At 33.8% G+C, this 14149-nt stretch overlaps 1 protein-coding gene across 1 annotated transcript in view; it reads left to right on the top strand.

The window, feature by feature from the left end:
- Nucleotides 1–1352: 1352 nt before the first annotated feature.
- The window catches only part of LOC127412952 (cadherin-related family member 2-like), a 32385-nt gene continuing 19588 nt past the window's right edge, over nucleotides 1353–14149 (top strand). Inside the window, exons 1-16 of the mRNA XM_051649686.1 lie at nucleotides 1353–1394; nucleotides 3999–4064; nucleotides 4253–4318; nucleotides 4420–4559; nucleotides 4687–4740; nucleotides 4837–4926; nucleotides 6116–6205; nucleotides 6287–6409; nucleotides 6656–6799; nucleotides 7493–7568; nucleotides 7884–8002; nucleotides 8579–8797; nucleotides 9267–9422; nucleotides 10953–11111; nucleotides 11213–11274; nucleotides 13613–13856. Coding sequence (XP_051505646.1) covers nucleotides 4013–4064; nucleotides 4253–4318; nucleotides 4420–4559; nucleotides 4687–4740; nucleotides 4837–4926; nucleotides 6116–6205; nucleotides 6287–6409; nucleotides 6656–6799; nucleotides 7493–7568; nucleotides 7884–8002; nucleotides 8579–8797; nucleotides 9267–9422; nucleotides 10953–11111; nucleotides 11213–11274; nucleotides 13613–13856 — 1794 coding nt within the window. The 5' untranslated portion in view covers nucleotides 1353–1394; nucleotides 3999–4012. The remainder of the gene's footprint in view (nucleotides 1395–3998; nucleotides 4065–4252; nucleotides 4319–4419; nucleotides 4560–4686; nucleotides 4741–4836; nucleotides 4927–6115; nucleotides 6206–6286; nucleotides 6410–6655; nucleotides 6800–7492; nucleotides 7569–7883; nucleotides 8003–8578; nucleotides 8798–9266; nucleotides 9423–10952; nucleotides 11112–11212; nucleotides 11275–13612; nucleotides 13857–14149) is intronic.

The raw sequence follows: 14149 nt of genomic DNA, 5'->3' as shown, positions 1-14149 counted from the left end.
TCACACAGAAGGTAAATTAACATGTTAAAACTGGAGTAATATTTGAGCTGTAAAGTTGTTTAAATTGCATTTTTACGGTAGATTTAGGGTTTATGGCGTTACATTATCATGGCAACGAATTGTAAAAATTGGCTATATCTTTACACAGAAAAGGTTAGTAAGTGATTTTATCACAGTATAATCATATTATGTTTTGTGGCTATACTTTTGAAAGTGATTATTTTGACGATTACAAATTAGCCCCATTCATTCCAGATTTTTGCATATTTTAAAGAAAAGGAGGGGCAAGTCAAAAAAATTTTTTTGTGGTAATCAATATTATGCCACAAGTGCCGCCGACTGAGCTTAACTCGTATTGAACCCGGAATATTCCTTAAAGTAAATTAATATATTTAAATCATAATCTGTGGCAAGTCTTTAACTGTATATAGTCAGAAAACAGAGCACATCTTGCTTTCATAGCTGCTTAACAGTATTTATAATGGGATTAGTTGATCTTTAGGTGTGCGGTGGGTTTAGTTTGATCCCTCATGCCACAGCATGGCCACCGCAGTAAACACCAAACAATTCGAGACGAACAAACAGGTCTCTTTCTGTCTCAGGAGGAAATTCAACCATTGTTTTTGTTTGGTGGCAGTAAAGATTCACCCAAGGGCAGCGTAATCCTTTGTCCCTTATTAATTATGAAGGCCTTTGGGTGGAAGCGGACTTAATGTGTAAGAGCTCATTAGAGGCGAGCTGAGGGTAGGTGGGTTTTTGAATAGCTAAAGAACTCATTTGCTCTGTGGAATCTCTCTCTCCACATTTATGTCCACCTCACTGGGGTGATGTCTGGCCAGGAAAAAAGCCAGAAAAGAAACACTTGAACTTTTATAAATGCAGGACACATGGTTCTATAGTAGAAAGTAGAAGTCTTTGTCCTGTGTTTTCTTGATTGTTATTCTGATCTCATCAAATCAGGTGTAATAAACTTTATTTGTTTAAACTTTGATTGTTTTATTCTTTCCATGTCATTTCCCCTTTTTCTATTTTAGTCCCTATTAATTTTAAATCTCAGTAGTTGTTGAATCAGTCTGTGAATGGGTTGGATTCATTTGCACATGATTTGTTGAAACATTTGTTTGCCTACCTAGACTGCATAAACCATTCTCTGAACACTGTTTCTGGATCTACTTTCGCGGTGCCACTAAGCAGCTTTGTCATGTGTCTACAGGATGAGAAGAAGGCATCAAGCACGCAGCCTTTTCTCCCCTGCGATATTAATGATTTACATTTACAACTGAGGGACTGTAATTGCCAGTGATGCACTAGCCAAAGGTCTCGTCTATTACATATTGTCATCTCATTTGAAGAACAACACCTGTTGGGGTAGCACTGAGGGCAGATTTGACACGGTAAGTCTTGTAATTCATTTTCAGTTATGCTTTCAGTTGTTTTCTCCAAACATTCCCTAGGAGGAATAAAAACAGAAACAAATGAGACTTTGTAACAAACAAAAAGAGTATTATAAAACTGATGTTGATTGCAAAGCTCAGATAACTCAGTCTTCAAAGGATTGGAAGATAAATGTTTGAGATCATATTTAAATCTTTGACTTTTGATTGGTATTTCAGCTAATCTGAGCAAAGTTTTAGAGATTCTTGAGATCTCTTCGGAAACTCCTGAAAAAAAAATTTTCTCCTGAGAAAAAGGACCCAGAACTATTTTTCGCAATTGCGCAGTTCAATCTTATTTGTTTTTTGTGGGTATTTTGAATGAAAAAAATCACAAATAAGATTGAATTGCACAAAGAGTCCTAAAATATGAGTTCTCATATTTTTTTTTCCTGAGAAAAAGGACCCAGAGTGTCAATGGATGTGATTTTCAACCATCCCAGTCAAGTGATGACTTTAATCATCCTGGAAAATCCAAAAAGCAAGAATATATGTCACAACCATTGGTGGCAAGAGTACTGTTTTTTTTTTTTTTTTTTTTTACTTAAGTAAAAGTACTGCTACTGAAGAAATAATTCATTTGAGTACAAGTAGAAGTACTAAGAAATATTATGACTCAACTAAGAGTAAATAAGTAGTTTGCGAAAAAAACTACACAAGTAATGACGTTACAAGTTACTTTATGAAAACTATATTATATATAGTATATACGCTTCCATTTTTAGAATACAAAGACGATGCTTACTTTCACCCTGAATGCATTAAATTGATAAAAGATACTGCCAAAATCATTAATTACAAATTATTATTACGGTTTGAAATAATTGTTTTAAGTGGTATTTATTCCATTTTTTCTTTACCTGTGATGGCAAACGTATACTGTCACCTATTCCTTACAAATTCTAAAGTGCTAATTTGGTACTCAAATTTTTTTTCTTTTAATTAGAACAATTGAAAATGGTTGCACTACCATGCAGAAATCCCAATACAGTGACCCCCACCCCCCTCTTAAGAAAACTGTTATCATCTCCTTCATGCCAACTGAATAAAATAAGGCAAAAATAAACATTTCACACAGTGTTTAGTGAGAGATATGATTGATTCAAACACTAAAAGTGGTTGTTCTGTGTATGTATTATTTTTATTTAAAAAATGTTCCTCCCCTTTTTCTCCCCAATTTGGAATGCCCAATTCCCAATGCGCTCAAAGTCCTCGTGGTGGCGAATCTCAGTTGCCTCCGCGTCTGAGACCGTCAATCCGCGCATCTTATCATGTGGATTGTTGAGTGCATTACCGCGGAGACATAGCGCGTGCGGAGACTTCATGCCATCCACCGTGGCATCCACGCACAACTCACCATGCATCCCCCATGGGGATATTGTTGTTCATTTCAGTGGCATTTTTGCCTTGAGTCCCCATTAATTTGCGACACTATTGCCATTGTATCTTTGTAAGGTATTTAAAGGTTTGTTTTAGACATATAGTGGCAACTAAACAAGATATCTCCACATATGTCAAACTATATTGTGATAATGTTTGACAGTTAAAACATTGCCTACCTTAAAAACCATTGAAAACTGATCAGTGGTTAAACGTGTTCAGGCGGTTCCCTCATACCTGAATGAACGGCTCCTTTCCAGAATAAAAGGACATTTGCAGAAAATCACAGTTTTACAGTTCTTGTGTAGTGACAGGGCAGAAAGTCTTGAAGAAGCTAGAGAAGAGAGGACACTAGCAGCAGTTTATGCAAGCTGCTGTGCTCATGAAGCTGTGTTTATAAACAGATTTAGTGCTTATAACTTTCTTCTTCCCAAAAATTCAGAAATATTATGTATTTATTTTTTTTTTTTTTGTACTTTGTAATTGTGGTGAAAAACTGTAGCGAAGTTGAATACTTCATTTTTAATCAACTCAAGTACAAGTTCTATTATTTATTTACACTTCAAAAAAGTAGAAAATGTATTCAAGTACTGTAACAAGAGTAGTTGTAATTCGTTACTTTCAACCTTTGGTTACAACTAATGGCACGCAATATTATTGGCTTGGATGGTATCACTGAACACACATATTTTTCATTTCAAGAATTTATTTTCTGATATTGTTTTGGTTACACTTTACAATACAATTGTATTCATTAACATTAGTTAACTAATTTACATTAGTTATCATGAACTGACAAATAACATCACTTTTACAGCATTTATTCGTGTTGGTCAATGTAAATTTATACATATAGCCTACTAATGCATTTTTACATTCAAAGTCATTTACAGTACATTAACATAAGTTAATGCATTATGAACTAACATGAATAAACAGTGAACAACAGTATTTTGAAACATTAACATTGATTTTAATACTGTCAAATGTCATCGTTTGCTGTTAGTTCACGATAACTAATGTATTTACTAATGTTAACAAAAAGAGCCTTATTGTAAAGTGTTACCATTTTTTTTTTTATCTGAGATATTTGCTGCTATAGCAAATGTATAAATCTTCAATCTGCTTTTTGGAGTTGGTGAACAGAATGGTGTGGCATCTGTTTCTTTCTGTCTTACATTACAGCCTTAAAGACAGACATGCGGAGGATGGAGAAACTTTTACTTCTCCTTTTTGCCTTCATAGCTTCTTGTGAGTATCTCACCAATTAGTCAGTGTTACATTGCACTGGCACAAAGTCCAAATGCAATTCATGATAATGTGATGTCCAAGTTTTATTGTCATTTACAGAAGTAATTCACAATTATTGTTTTTTAAATAAATTATGCTTCTGTTTTCATTTTAACTCAAATGCTGGGTTCTGTATGTGTTTTCTCCAGCTTACTGTCAATCTGTACCTGTGATTAACATGTCTGTGGTAGAGGTGAGAGAGGATGTTCCAGTAGGTCTGTACATTTTGTGTCCTAACTGTTCTGCTTTGCAAAATATCAGTTTGAATTCACCTATCGTGAAAATAACATTCATAAATAATTTGTTTACTTGACAGGTGGATTTGCGTTTCAAATCAGCGCGTATGATCCAGATAATGACCCCCTAACATATGATATCACGGGATCAAATTCTGTTCATTTTGATGTCAACAAACAGACTGGGGAAGTCAAGATCAAGAGACAGCTGGACAGAGAGGTAGTTGGTTAAGACTGCATATCCTTCTATTCCTGTATTAAGATTAAGATAAGATTTGGTGAGAATTCTGAATTCTACATAATTTCTACAAAAGTTTCCTTACAGTATTTTCTATTTCTTTCATCAGACAAATAACCTCGTAAACATAAATGTTGTAGTGAATGATGGCGTTTATGCAGATGTAAGTTGAATCCACTAAAAGTGCTTCATATGACAGTTGTATAATGTTCCGAAACTTCCCTTTCCTGAGTCCCAGTGTGTCCATTTGCCCTTTCAGGAGATAAAAACGGTGTATATTGCTGTTCAAGATGCAAATGACAATGCACCAGTTTTCCTTGATCTGCCATACAACAGGGAGGTTGCGGAGGTGAGGTTATCATGCACCCATTATCCTTTATTATTTTTGTGTGATGTGTAGTAATTGGTCGTAGCTGCTCAACACCTTTAACGTTACTTGAGGCATTAAGATCTACAAGCTCTGATGGTGTTAATCCTGTGTGAATGTGAGTTTGGCTAATTCAGTCAGTAAGCTGCTCTGATTTAACCTTACTCTCTCAGTCTGTGAGGCTGCAAGGAGTAATAGCGTGAACTTCACAATACCTGTCAAGAAAATGTCTGGGTCATATTTCATCCCAAAATCAAAAGAAAATGTCTGGGTCATATTTCATCCCAAAATCAAAAGAAAGAAATAAGAAATTGTATTTTGCTTGAAGAAAATTAAGCATTTTGCATTGAGACATTATTTTCATGACAATAAAGCCCACAATTTCTCATTGCCGTAATGAAAAAATAATTGATATTTTCGATTATTTAAAAATATATATTTAAAATGTTTGTTGTACTGTCTTTAATCATTATATTGCCATCATTTAGACTGATAATTAAGTTGATAATCTAATGAGAATCACTATGGAGAATTGAGAATTACAGGAATTACAAAAAAATAAAAAAAATAAAATAACATTACACATTACGGTAATGAGAATCTGGGAGGAAAATGTGCTGAATTGTCAGAAAAACATTGTCACAATCAGTGTTGGGTGTAATCGGATTACAAAGTAATTATTTACTGTGTGAATGACTTTTAGGCATAAAAAGTAGTGTAATACATTAAATAAAAAACAATTGTAATCAGATTACAGTTACTGACTCTCAATGAAAGTAATTACTTTTAAGTACACTACTTGGGCTACAAATATTCTAAAAAACATTATTTATGTGTAATACAGTTAAAATGTGAATGAATATGTTCATATGTACGTACATCCATAATTTTAGAGAAGTAGTTAGTAATTTGTAGTGGATTACTTATTTAAGTAACTTACCCCACACTGGTCACAGTGGAAAAAAAAACTTTATAATGCTAAAAACAGGCTCTATTTACTTTATGAAAAACTGTTTATTTTCCCCTTTTCATATTGGGGTGAAATGTGATTGTAAGATGTTTTTGTGAGATTGACCCTATAACGTGGCTCTGTGTGGTGTTTTTTCAGGGTATTTTAAAGAATATTTCATCATTTGAATTTCATCTTTTATATTGTGTCTTTCATATTTAGAATTCACTTGTGGGCAGTACACTTTTTATAGCACAGGCCATAGATGCTGATTTTGGCCCGGCTTCCATTGTGTCCTTCAGAATTGATGAAGTATGTTTCTACTCCATGCCATAAATTGCCTTTTCATCCATGCATCTCACTTCAATTGTATTCACAGTGTGTTTGTCTTAGGTAGTGCCAAATGACGGGGCTGGTCTATTTTCAATATCTGAGATGGCTGGACATGTTGTCTTGCAAGGACCTTTGAGCTTTACTGATAAAAGTCCGTTCTATCAAATACGAATCAATGCAACTGTAAGTAGGCCTATTCATTCTCATAAAATCATATTCAGATAAACCATGAACATTTCTTAATGAGTTACCTCTTTTCATTAATAAATATGGAAATATATCTGTGTATAAAGTCCCTTGTCTTTTATATATATATATATATATATATATATATATATATATATATATATATATATATACAAAATCAATTTAAAGTAATTTTCTGTCTTATATATGCTGACTGGTCTTTTTTTTTTTTTTTTTTGTCAGGATGGTGGTGGGATATTTAATCAAGTAGAAGTGTTTCAGTCCTCCACTGTAATTGCATTCATCACAATTAAAGATGTGCCAGACCTCGACCCACAGTTTCTGAATTTACCTAACATTGCCACTATTGATGAGAACTCTCCTATGGTGAGCAATATACTTTATTTTCTTGTCAAGAAATTAATTTATTTATGTATTGGTTCTCAATTGGTTTTGGATTCAGGACCCAGATTTTAGATTGAACATCAAGTAATGTTGGTTATCATACAAAAGTATGCAAAAATGCCCCTAAAATCAAACATTAAAATTGTTTAAGATTACTATGAACTGCATACGCCCAGTAATATGCAAAATGATTAACATTGCATAAGCTAATAAGCTTCTGGTAGCTAGCAGCCAATAATTCACAGCACAAAAACTATTGTGGTTGACACAAACATGTTTATCCTTGTTGTAAAGATGTCTTTTACCTTGAATAGTTTTGTTCATAGTTTTCAAGGTTGAAAGGATGTCAAGCAACCTGTCCATGTTGGCATCTGCGTAATTTGGCAAACTTACATAAAAAATACTGTTGAGTTTGTCTGGATGCATTGCACAGCTTTTTAAATCAACAACAGGAAATATGAGATATGGAAAGTGTCTTCTCCTTTTTAAAAGTTGATAAGACTTTTTCTGTCCTAACTATGCACAATTATATGGTTAGTGGCATTTTTTTATTTGCCTCTAGCATTATTTTTTCCTTGTTTTCCACGACTCTATCTGACATGCGACCCATCAGTAAAGAACCACTGCTGCAATGAAAATTGACTTTGAAATCTCTCACCACATCATCTATTTCAGGGCAAGTCAGTCTTTACTGTGAGAGCAAGAGATCCTGATACTGGAGTCAATGATGCCATCCGCTACAGCATTGAAAGTGAGTGAGATGGAGATCTTTTAAAGGTGCACCGAGTAATTTTTGTTATGTGTGGTTGGCTCTCATTCATCCTCCTAAACAACTGATGAATCAGTGGTCTAGGACTTTACTGACACCTATTGGCGTGGATACAGTATCACGCAAAAGCAAATGTTTTTGGTTACTGATGCCATTTAAATTGCATATTCACTATTTGTAACTCAGGAATAATATATTTGGCAACTGAAAGTGTCTAGAAAATTCTATGAAGAAACTGACTGATGAGTGGTTTGCATCTCCCATTTTAATTATAACTGTTCTTGTCTTTATTCACAGATGCTAATGCACCAGACTTGTTCCAAATCAATGAGAATGATGGTGAAATAACTGTCAAAACAGTATTTGACCGTGAGAAATTATTGCATATAGGTGCTGTTGTAGAACTGCAAATAAAGGTCAGGGTTTTTTTTTTAATCTTTTTAAAATGAGAAGTTAAATTCAATACAAATGTGTATCTATTGTTATACTTGTAGATTGATTAGAGGGATTTAACTGGGCGATAATACATTTGAACAATGCCACTACATTCAGTGGCCCCAAAAAGTGTATGCACATGCCACACTTCAAAAAGTATGTCATGTCATTACATTAGATAACAAAATATCAAAACAAGTGGCATCGAAAGAAAGCACAAGCACAATTTTCAAGCAAAATACTTCACACCTGTGTGAGTTTGAGGGGAACTGACATCATGCATCCACTAAAAATCACTTTGACACCAGTTCGGAAAAAGTCTTTGCATGAGTGGCTCAGAAAAGTGAAGTTACTTCTGAAAACAGCATAATTTGTTTACAAATGACACCTGGTTTAATATTTTTTGACGTAAGTGTCCAAATACTTTTTGGGGCCATTGTAATTAATATTGATACATTATCTGTGATACATTACTTTTAACTTATGAATATATGTTACAATATGTGATTTCTCTGAACAACGCTTGATTTGCCTTAAATGTCTACCTATTTTTTTAGGCAAGTGAAACAAACCCTAATGTCCATGGAGTCATAGCCAGCACGGTACAAGATCTACAGATTGCTATTGGAGATGTGAATGACAATGGGCCCGATTTTTATGATTGTGAAGATGTTCCCTGCTCGCTGAAAACCAGCTTCAATGGTAGTGTTGATGAGAACTCATCCACGGGAGTTGCTGTAACTGGTCTGAATATCAGAGTCAAAGATCCAGACCAGGTCTGTAATAATAATGTTTGCATGGAATTCTTTTAGACAGGATCCAAAATTAACCTTTTGCCACACCTACCACTCTCCGGTGAATTGAGAAAATATACTGGCCATTATTGGCCATGAAACTTTTTTGTTTGTTTTGTTTTTTCCATTATTTTTATTTAAATATAAAGGCCTATCTTTGATGCTATGACAGTGTGATTATTTAGCTTTTTTTTCTTGTGACAAGAGGTCAGACTCATTTTTACATCTAATTCAAGTAATGAACACAGTTGTATTATGTTGCAGTTCCTAATGAAGTTACGGCCAACTGGTGTTTTCTTTAATTGCTGAATCCAATTTTTATTTGCATTTGGTGCTTTTGCAAGTGTTCATTTTGGACCCTGTTTTTAGGAGATTCTGTGCTTTTCAAGTTTTCACTAAAATGATGACATGATTGTCTCATGAACTGATGATGAGTTTATTTCTGTTACAGGGAGCAAACAGTAGTTTCAATCTCCGTGTTGAGGGTCCAGATAAGGAGGCATTCTCTGTCATTCCCAGCTCTGGGGTGGGAGACAGTGTTGTACAACTGACAATAAGAAATCCCACTGCTGTTGATTTTGAGGAAAAGAGTGTAATGTCTGTGCAGGTATGTCTCTTGAGATTAGCCACATAAGCTAACAGGTCTGGGACTTTGTCCGATGCCAGAAATATCCCTGGCTTTAGAGTGAATGGACTTTGGGTGGATAGGGCAGGAAAGCTTTGGCCCTACGTGATTTCTCACCACAATTAACATTTTGAATCTAAACAATAGATTACTAACAAGCCATTCTCACCTGGAGCGAACATTCGCGCTGAATGGCCTTTGCACACCAAACAACTTTAAGATCAATTTCATTTAAAGTGATTGTAGGAAAGAGCATGCCAAGCACAAAACACTATTTGTCCTTTACTGCTTCACACCAACCTGATGGAAACCAGGAAAGACTGAGTATTTCATTTTGGGTATGGCATTTATAATTATAACCACCCATAAAAATAACAACAATGCACTTTATACAAGCAATATGATGTATTGTATAAAAAAGTTTTTTGATTCCATCAAAACATGCAACAAGTGTTCCAAAAGCAATAATATTGGACTACGTAAAAGGTGTAATCTAAAAAATGTCATTACTGATTACAGTTTTAGTTGTGTAATTTGTTCACAGTACTGAATTATATTTTAGAAGTTATCTACCCAACACTGTTTATTGAACTGTTGTATAAAGGCAATATCACACTGGCAGAATACATATACATATGTATATATATATATATATCCAATAACATTAAACTATACTGTTTATACTTATACACAATCACTATAATCAGTGTTGGGTAAGTTACTCAAAAAAGTAATTAATTATTAACTACTAATTACCTATTCAACAGTGTAATTAGATTACTGTTCTAATTACTCTGTCTGAAAATTAATTGCATTACTTATTACTAATTACTTTCTAACACCCTTATCCACCTCGACCAGATGAAAAATACAAGGATAGACCATGAAACTGTTCTTTTAATTCTTTCAAATAAATCATATAAAATCAAATAAATTATTAATGAACTGTCCAAAGAATTTAAGGGGGCAGCGTTAAATTAGAAAACATATATTTTAACATTAGATGTTATATTTCGATTTTAAGTTCACTATTGTTTTATATAGAATTGTTCTATAGTCTATACAGTATTTAACGCAATTACATGAGAAGTAACTGTAATTAAATTACTGAAAAATTAAGAGTAATCCCTTACTTTTCTCAATGAAAAAGTAATTTAATTACAGTAATTCATTTCACCCAACACTGACTATAATTCAATAATGTACTGTAATTTCTGAATAAATTACGTCATTCAAAATAGTTCATGGGAGTGAAACAAAGTGCCAAATCAAATTTTGTAATGTTGTGATTCATCTCAGAGCTGGTTGGTTTAGTTCATGGTTTAAAACTCTTTACTGAAGTTTTTTTTTCTCCCTATGGAGAAAATGAATTGGAAAAATATTTCTGTAACCAAGGTTGCTGAAAAAGTTGGCTCTACATGTATCTGTCACTGTTGCACTCTCTATCTGAAGAACTGTAGTATCAAAATGTGATGTGCACTTAAATTTTAAAGCTTTATTTTATCTACCCAGATTGTTGCTACAGATGCCAGTGCTGACTTCTCTTCTATAGCCACTGTCACCATTAACATCAATGATGTAAACGACAACTTTCCTGAGTTTGAGGAGGAATTTTATGACTTTCCTGTTAACGAGCACTGTGAAGATGGAACTATTGTGGCTACCATTACAGTAAATACATCTTCTTCACTTTATAGTGAAGTTTCAGTTTTTCCATGTCGTGGTGACTTAGACTGATTGATCATACCCTCTTTTATGTTTCTGTTTGACAGGCAACAGATAAAGATGCCTTGGATGATGGCAAGATCACTTACAAATTGGTGCCGGACAGCATGTATGTTGCTGAACACTTTGCTGAATAACTTAGCTTGTTATAATTTGGTTAGACTACGTTAACTTTATTCATTACAAGTTGAATATCTAGCAACCGCATGGCACAAAGCACAAAGCCGCCTTTTCACTGCATGCTGTTAAGACCATCTCCAGATGCGAAATTTTTGGGTCCGATCTGAGCTTCGGCTGCGTTGAAATATTTCAACTGGTGCGACAAGAAAATCAGCATGCTGTCAACTGCACTAGTGTCAAATAACATTCGTGCATGATGTTTCCCACAACTGTTGCTGTGAAAATCCATTTATACATTTATTATATAGACAGAGTAAATAAGGACAGCTTTCGATAAGCATTTGAATCACGTCCACATCAGAAACTTGACAAATAAGAACTGTTGAGAAACAGCAGTTATTAACGACAATAATACTATGAATAAATAAAATATGGGAGAAAGTACTGCAAAGACTGAAAGAGGGGAAAATACTTGAAGTTGATCATTGTCCAAAAGACGACAGAAAAACCTTGTGTAAATAACTACTTTAAAATATGTGGTTTATAGATGTATGGGAGGCTAGTTCATTGTGAAACGTATTGTAACATACTGGCATATTAATATTTATAACTTACTTTAAAAAATAAAAATAAAAATAAAAAAATCTCATATGAAGTGATTCACAAAAATATAAAACAACAATAAAACAAAACAAAACAAAATAAAGGATGAGTAAAAGAATCAAAAGCACCCAAAAATAAAAGTGTTGGTAATAAAAAGAACATCAAAAATAATGTATAGGCCTTAATATGGAAATATGCAAGCAAGCCTAGTTAAAATCATTAATATACTGCATCTCACTATTTTGTTTAATTTCTCCACATAGCATCCAGTTATCATCTTGAAAATAAATATGGTTTATTTTCATTTCTGATCTAATTTTGTGTCAAAATGTATTATTTTTTGTCAGTCCAATCAAATAATGGGTTAAGAAAAAGATTAACATGTTGTTAAAATATTACAATATTGTAGTTGACCACAAACTGCCTTCTGTTTGTCTTCTGCCTTCCATAAAGAAAATAAAAAAAAAAAAATAGTGTCCAACTCCATATTTAATTTAAAGAAAGCTATTCAGATTCACTTAGATTATTTAAAAGTGGAGACATTGCGGTTCAGATAAGATAATAATGACACGTAATTTTTCCAATTGTGCCTTGCCTTTAAAAAACTGTATTCTAAAGTATTCTTGTATTCTGAATACGTTAATTTGTATGTGATGTATTCTGAATACTTTACTGAATACATTTAAGAAAGAGTATTTAGTAATCATCCCAGAATTCTTTCTTAAAATAATCTGCCCATCCCTGGATGTCACACTGTGGTAGACATTTGCATCTGACCACCTTCACAACAACATATCAACGCCTGCTTTACCTTCCGTAGCACGTCCAATAGAGGTGAGCAGTGAGGTGGCAAGTAGAGATTGCAGGTTAGTCAAGAGCAGAGAAACAATCATGAAAGTGGCCGTTTACTGTCAAGTCTAAAAGGAGAAGCAGCACCAAAACTGAGCATTTCTGACAGAGGGTCAAAATGAGGGTGGAAAATGATCTTGTGTTACAAATATGTGACTGCTTTTTGTGCATAAACTTTACTATAATTATAAGTGAACCTCAAGGAACACATAAATAGTAAAAAAAAAAAAAAAAAAGGCATGGCATGACCTCTTTAAATTCTCAGTTTTCAGTTATGCTTTCTTCAAGTATCAACTTTGTCTCAGATGTTTCTCCGAAAATTTCTTGGGAGGAATAAAAATAGACACAAATGAGACTTGCTGACATACAGTAAGAGAGCTATAAAATTAATTTTGATTGCAGAGCTCAGATCATTTGTTCTCGGAAGATTTTTATTAGAGATGTTGGAGTTCATTTTGAGATCTCTGACTTTTGATTGCAGACTTTGGTATCTTGACAAATTAGAGCACAGTTTGAGGCACTGTTGAGATCACTTCTGAATTTTTTGAGTGGAAAAAATATAAGAAGCAGCAGACTTCAGCAACTGAAGTCTACATTCCATCTCAGTTTAATCTCATTGCTGTCTAAGATAATTTATTTTTCTTTCTTATGTGTATATTGAATAAAAAATCTTATAGCACTCAGTAGTAGGTGACTAATTAGTGTTAACTAGCTTTTTACATATCTAAACAGTTATTTCAAACTCTTAAAATGATGGTTGAATCAGAATATACAGATGTGTTGAGTGCATTTTAATAATACAAGCCATAACAAGAGATGTTGACAGCTTCAGATAATATTTTCTTTCATTTCTTGTATGTACTTTCATTTTCCAGCTTGACATTCTTTGACGTCTATGAGAATAATGGAACTGTCTATGTTAAAAATGGAGCTCTTCTTGACTGGGAGGGCACCAATTCCTACTCACCAACACTGCAAGCCAGAGATTCAGATGGCAAGATTGGTTCCACTGTTTTGGTGATCAACATTCAGGACATTAATGACCAGACACCAGAGATGAACAGAGATGTTTACAATGAATTTGTACAAGAAGATCAAAACCTGGAGCTTCAAATTCAGGTGATTTGATAGGTGTAATAATAGTAAGTGAGTGACTGAGAATGCGGCTCAGATATCTCTAGTGATGAGCTGAGATTGTGTGAATGTTCATCGTCTTACAATGTTTTGGAATGGATGTGATATTTTTATTTCTGTAGCTTCTGTAGCTAGTAGAGCATTGCACTTAAAACACCAAGGTCATGGGTTCGATTCCCAGTGAACTTACAAACTGATAAAATGTATACCTTAGATGCACTGATATTTGCTTTAGAGTAAAGTGTCTGCCAAGTGAATAAATGTAATTTGTAATTCTA

Source organism: Myxocyprinus asiaticus, chromosome 22 (genome assembly GCF_019703515.2).
Source record: "Myxocyprinus asiaticus isolate MX2 ecotype Aquarium Trade chromosome 22, UBuf_Myxa_2, whole genome shotgun sequence".
Classification (NCBI taxonomy): Eukaryota; Metazoa; Chordata; class Actinopteri; order Cypriniformes; family Catostomidae; genus Myxocyprinus; species Myxocyprinus asiaticus.
Note: the sequence above shows the minus strand (reverse complement) of the source record. Positions and strands in the feature narration are given on the sequence as shown.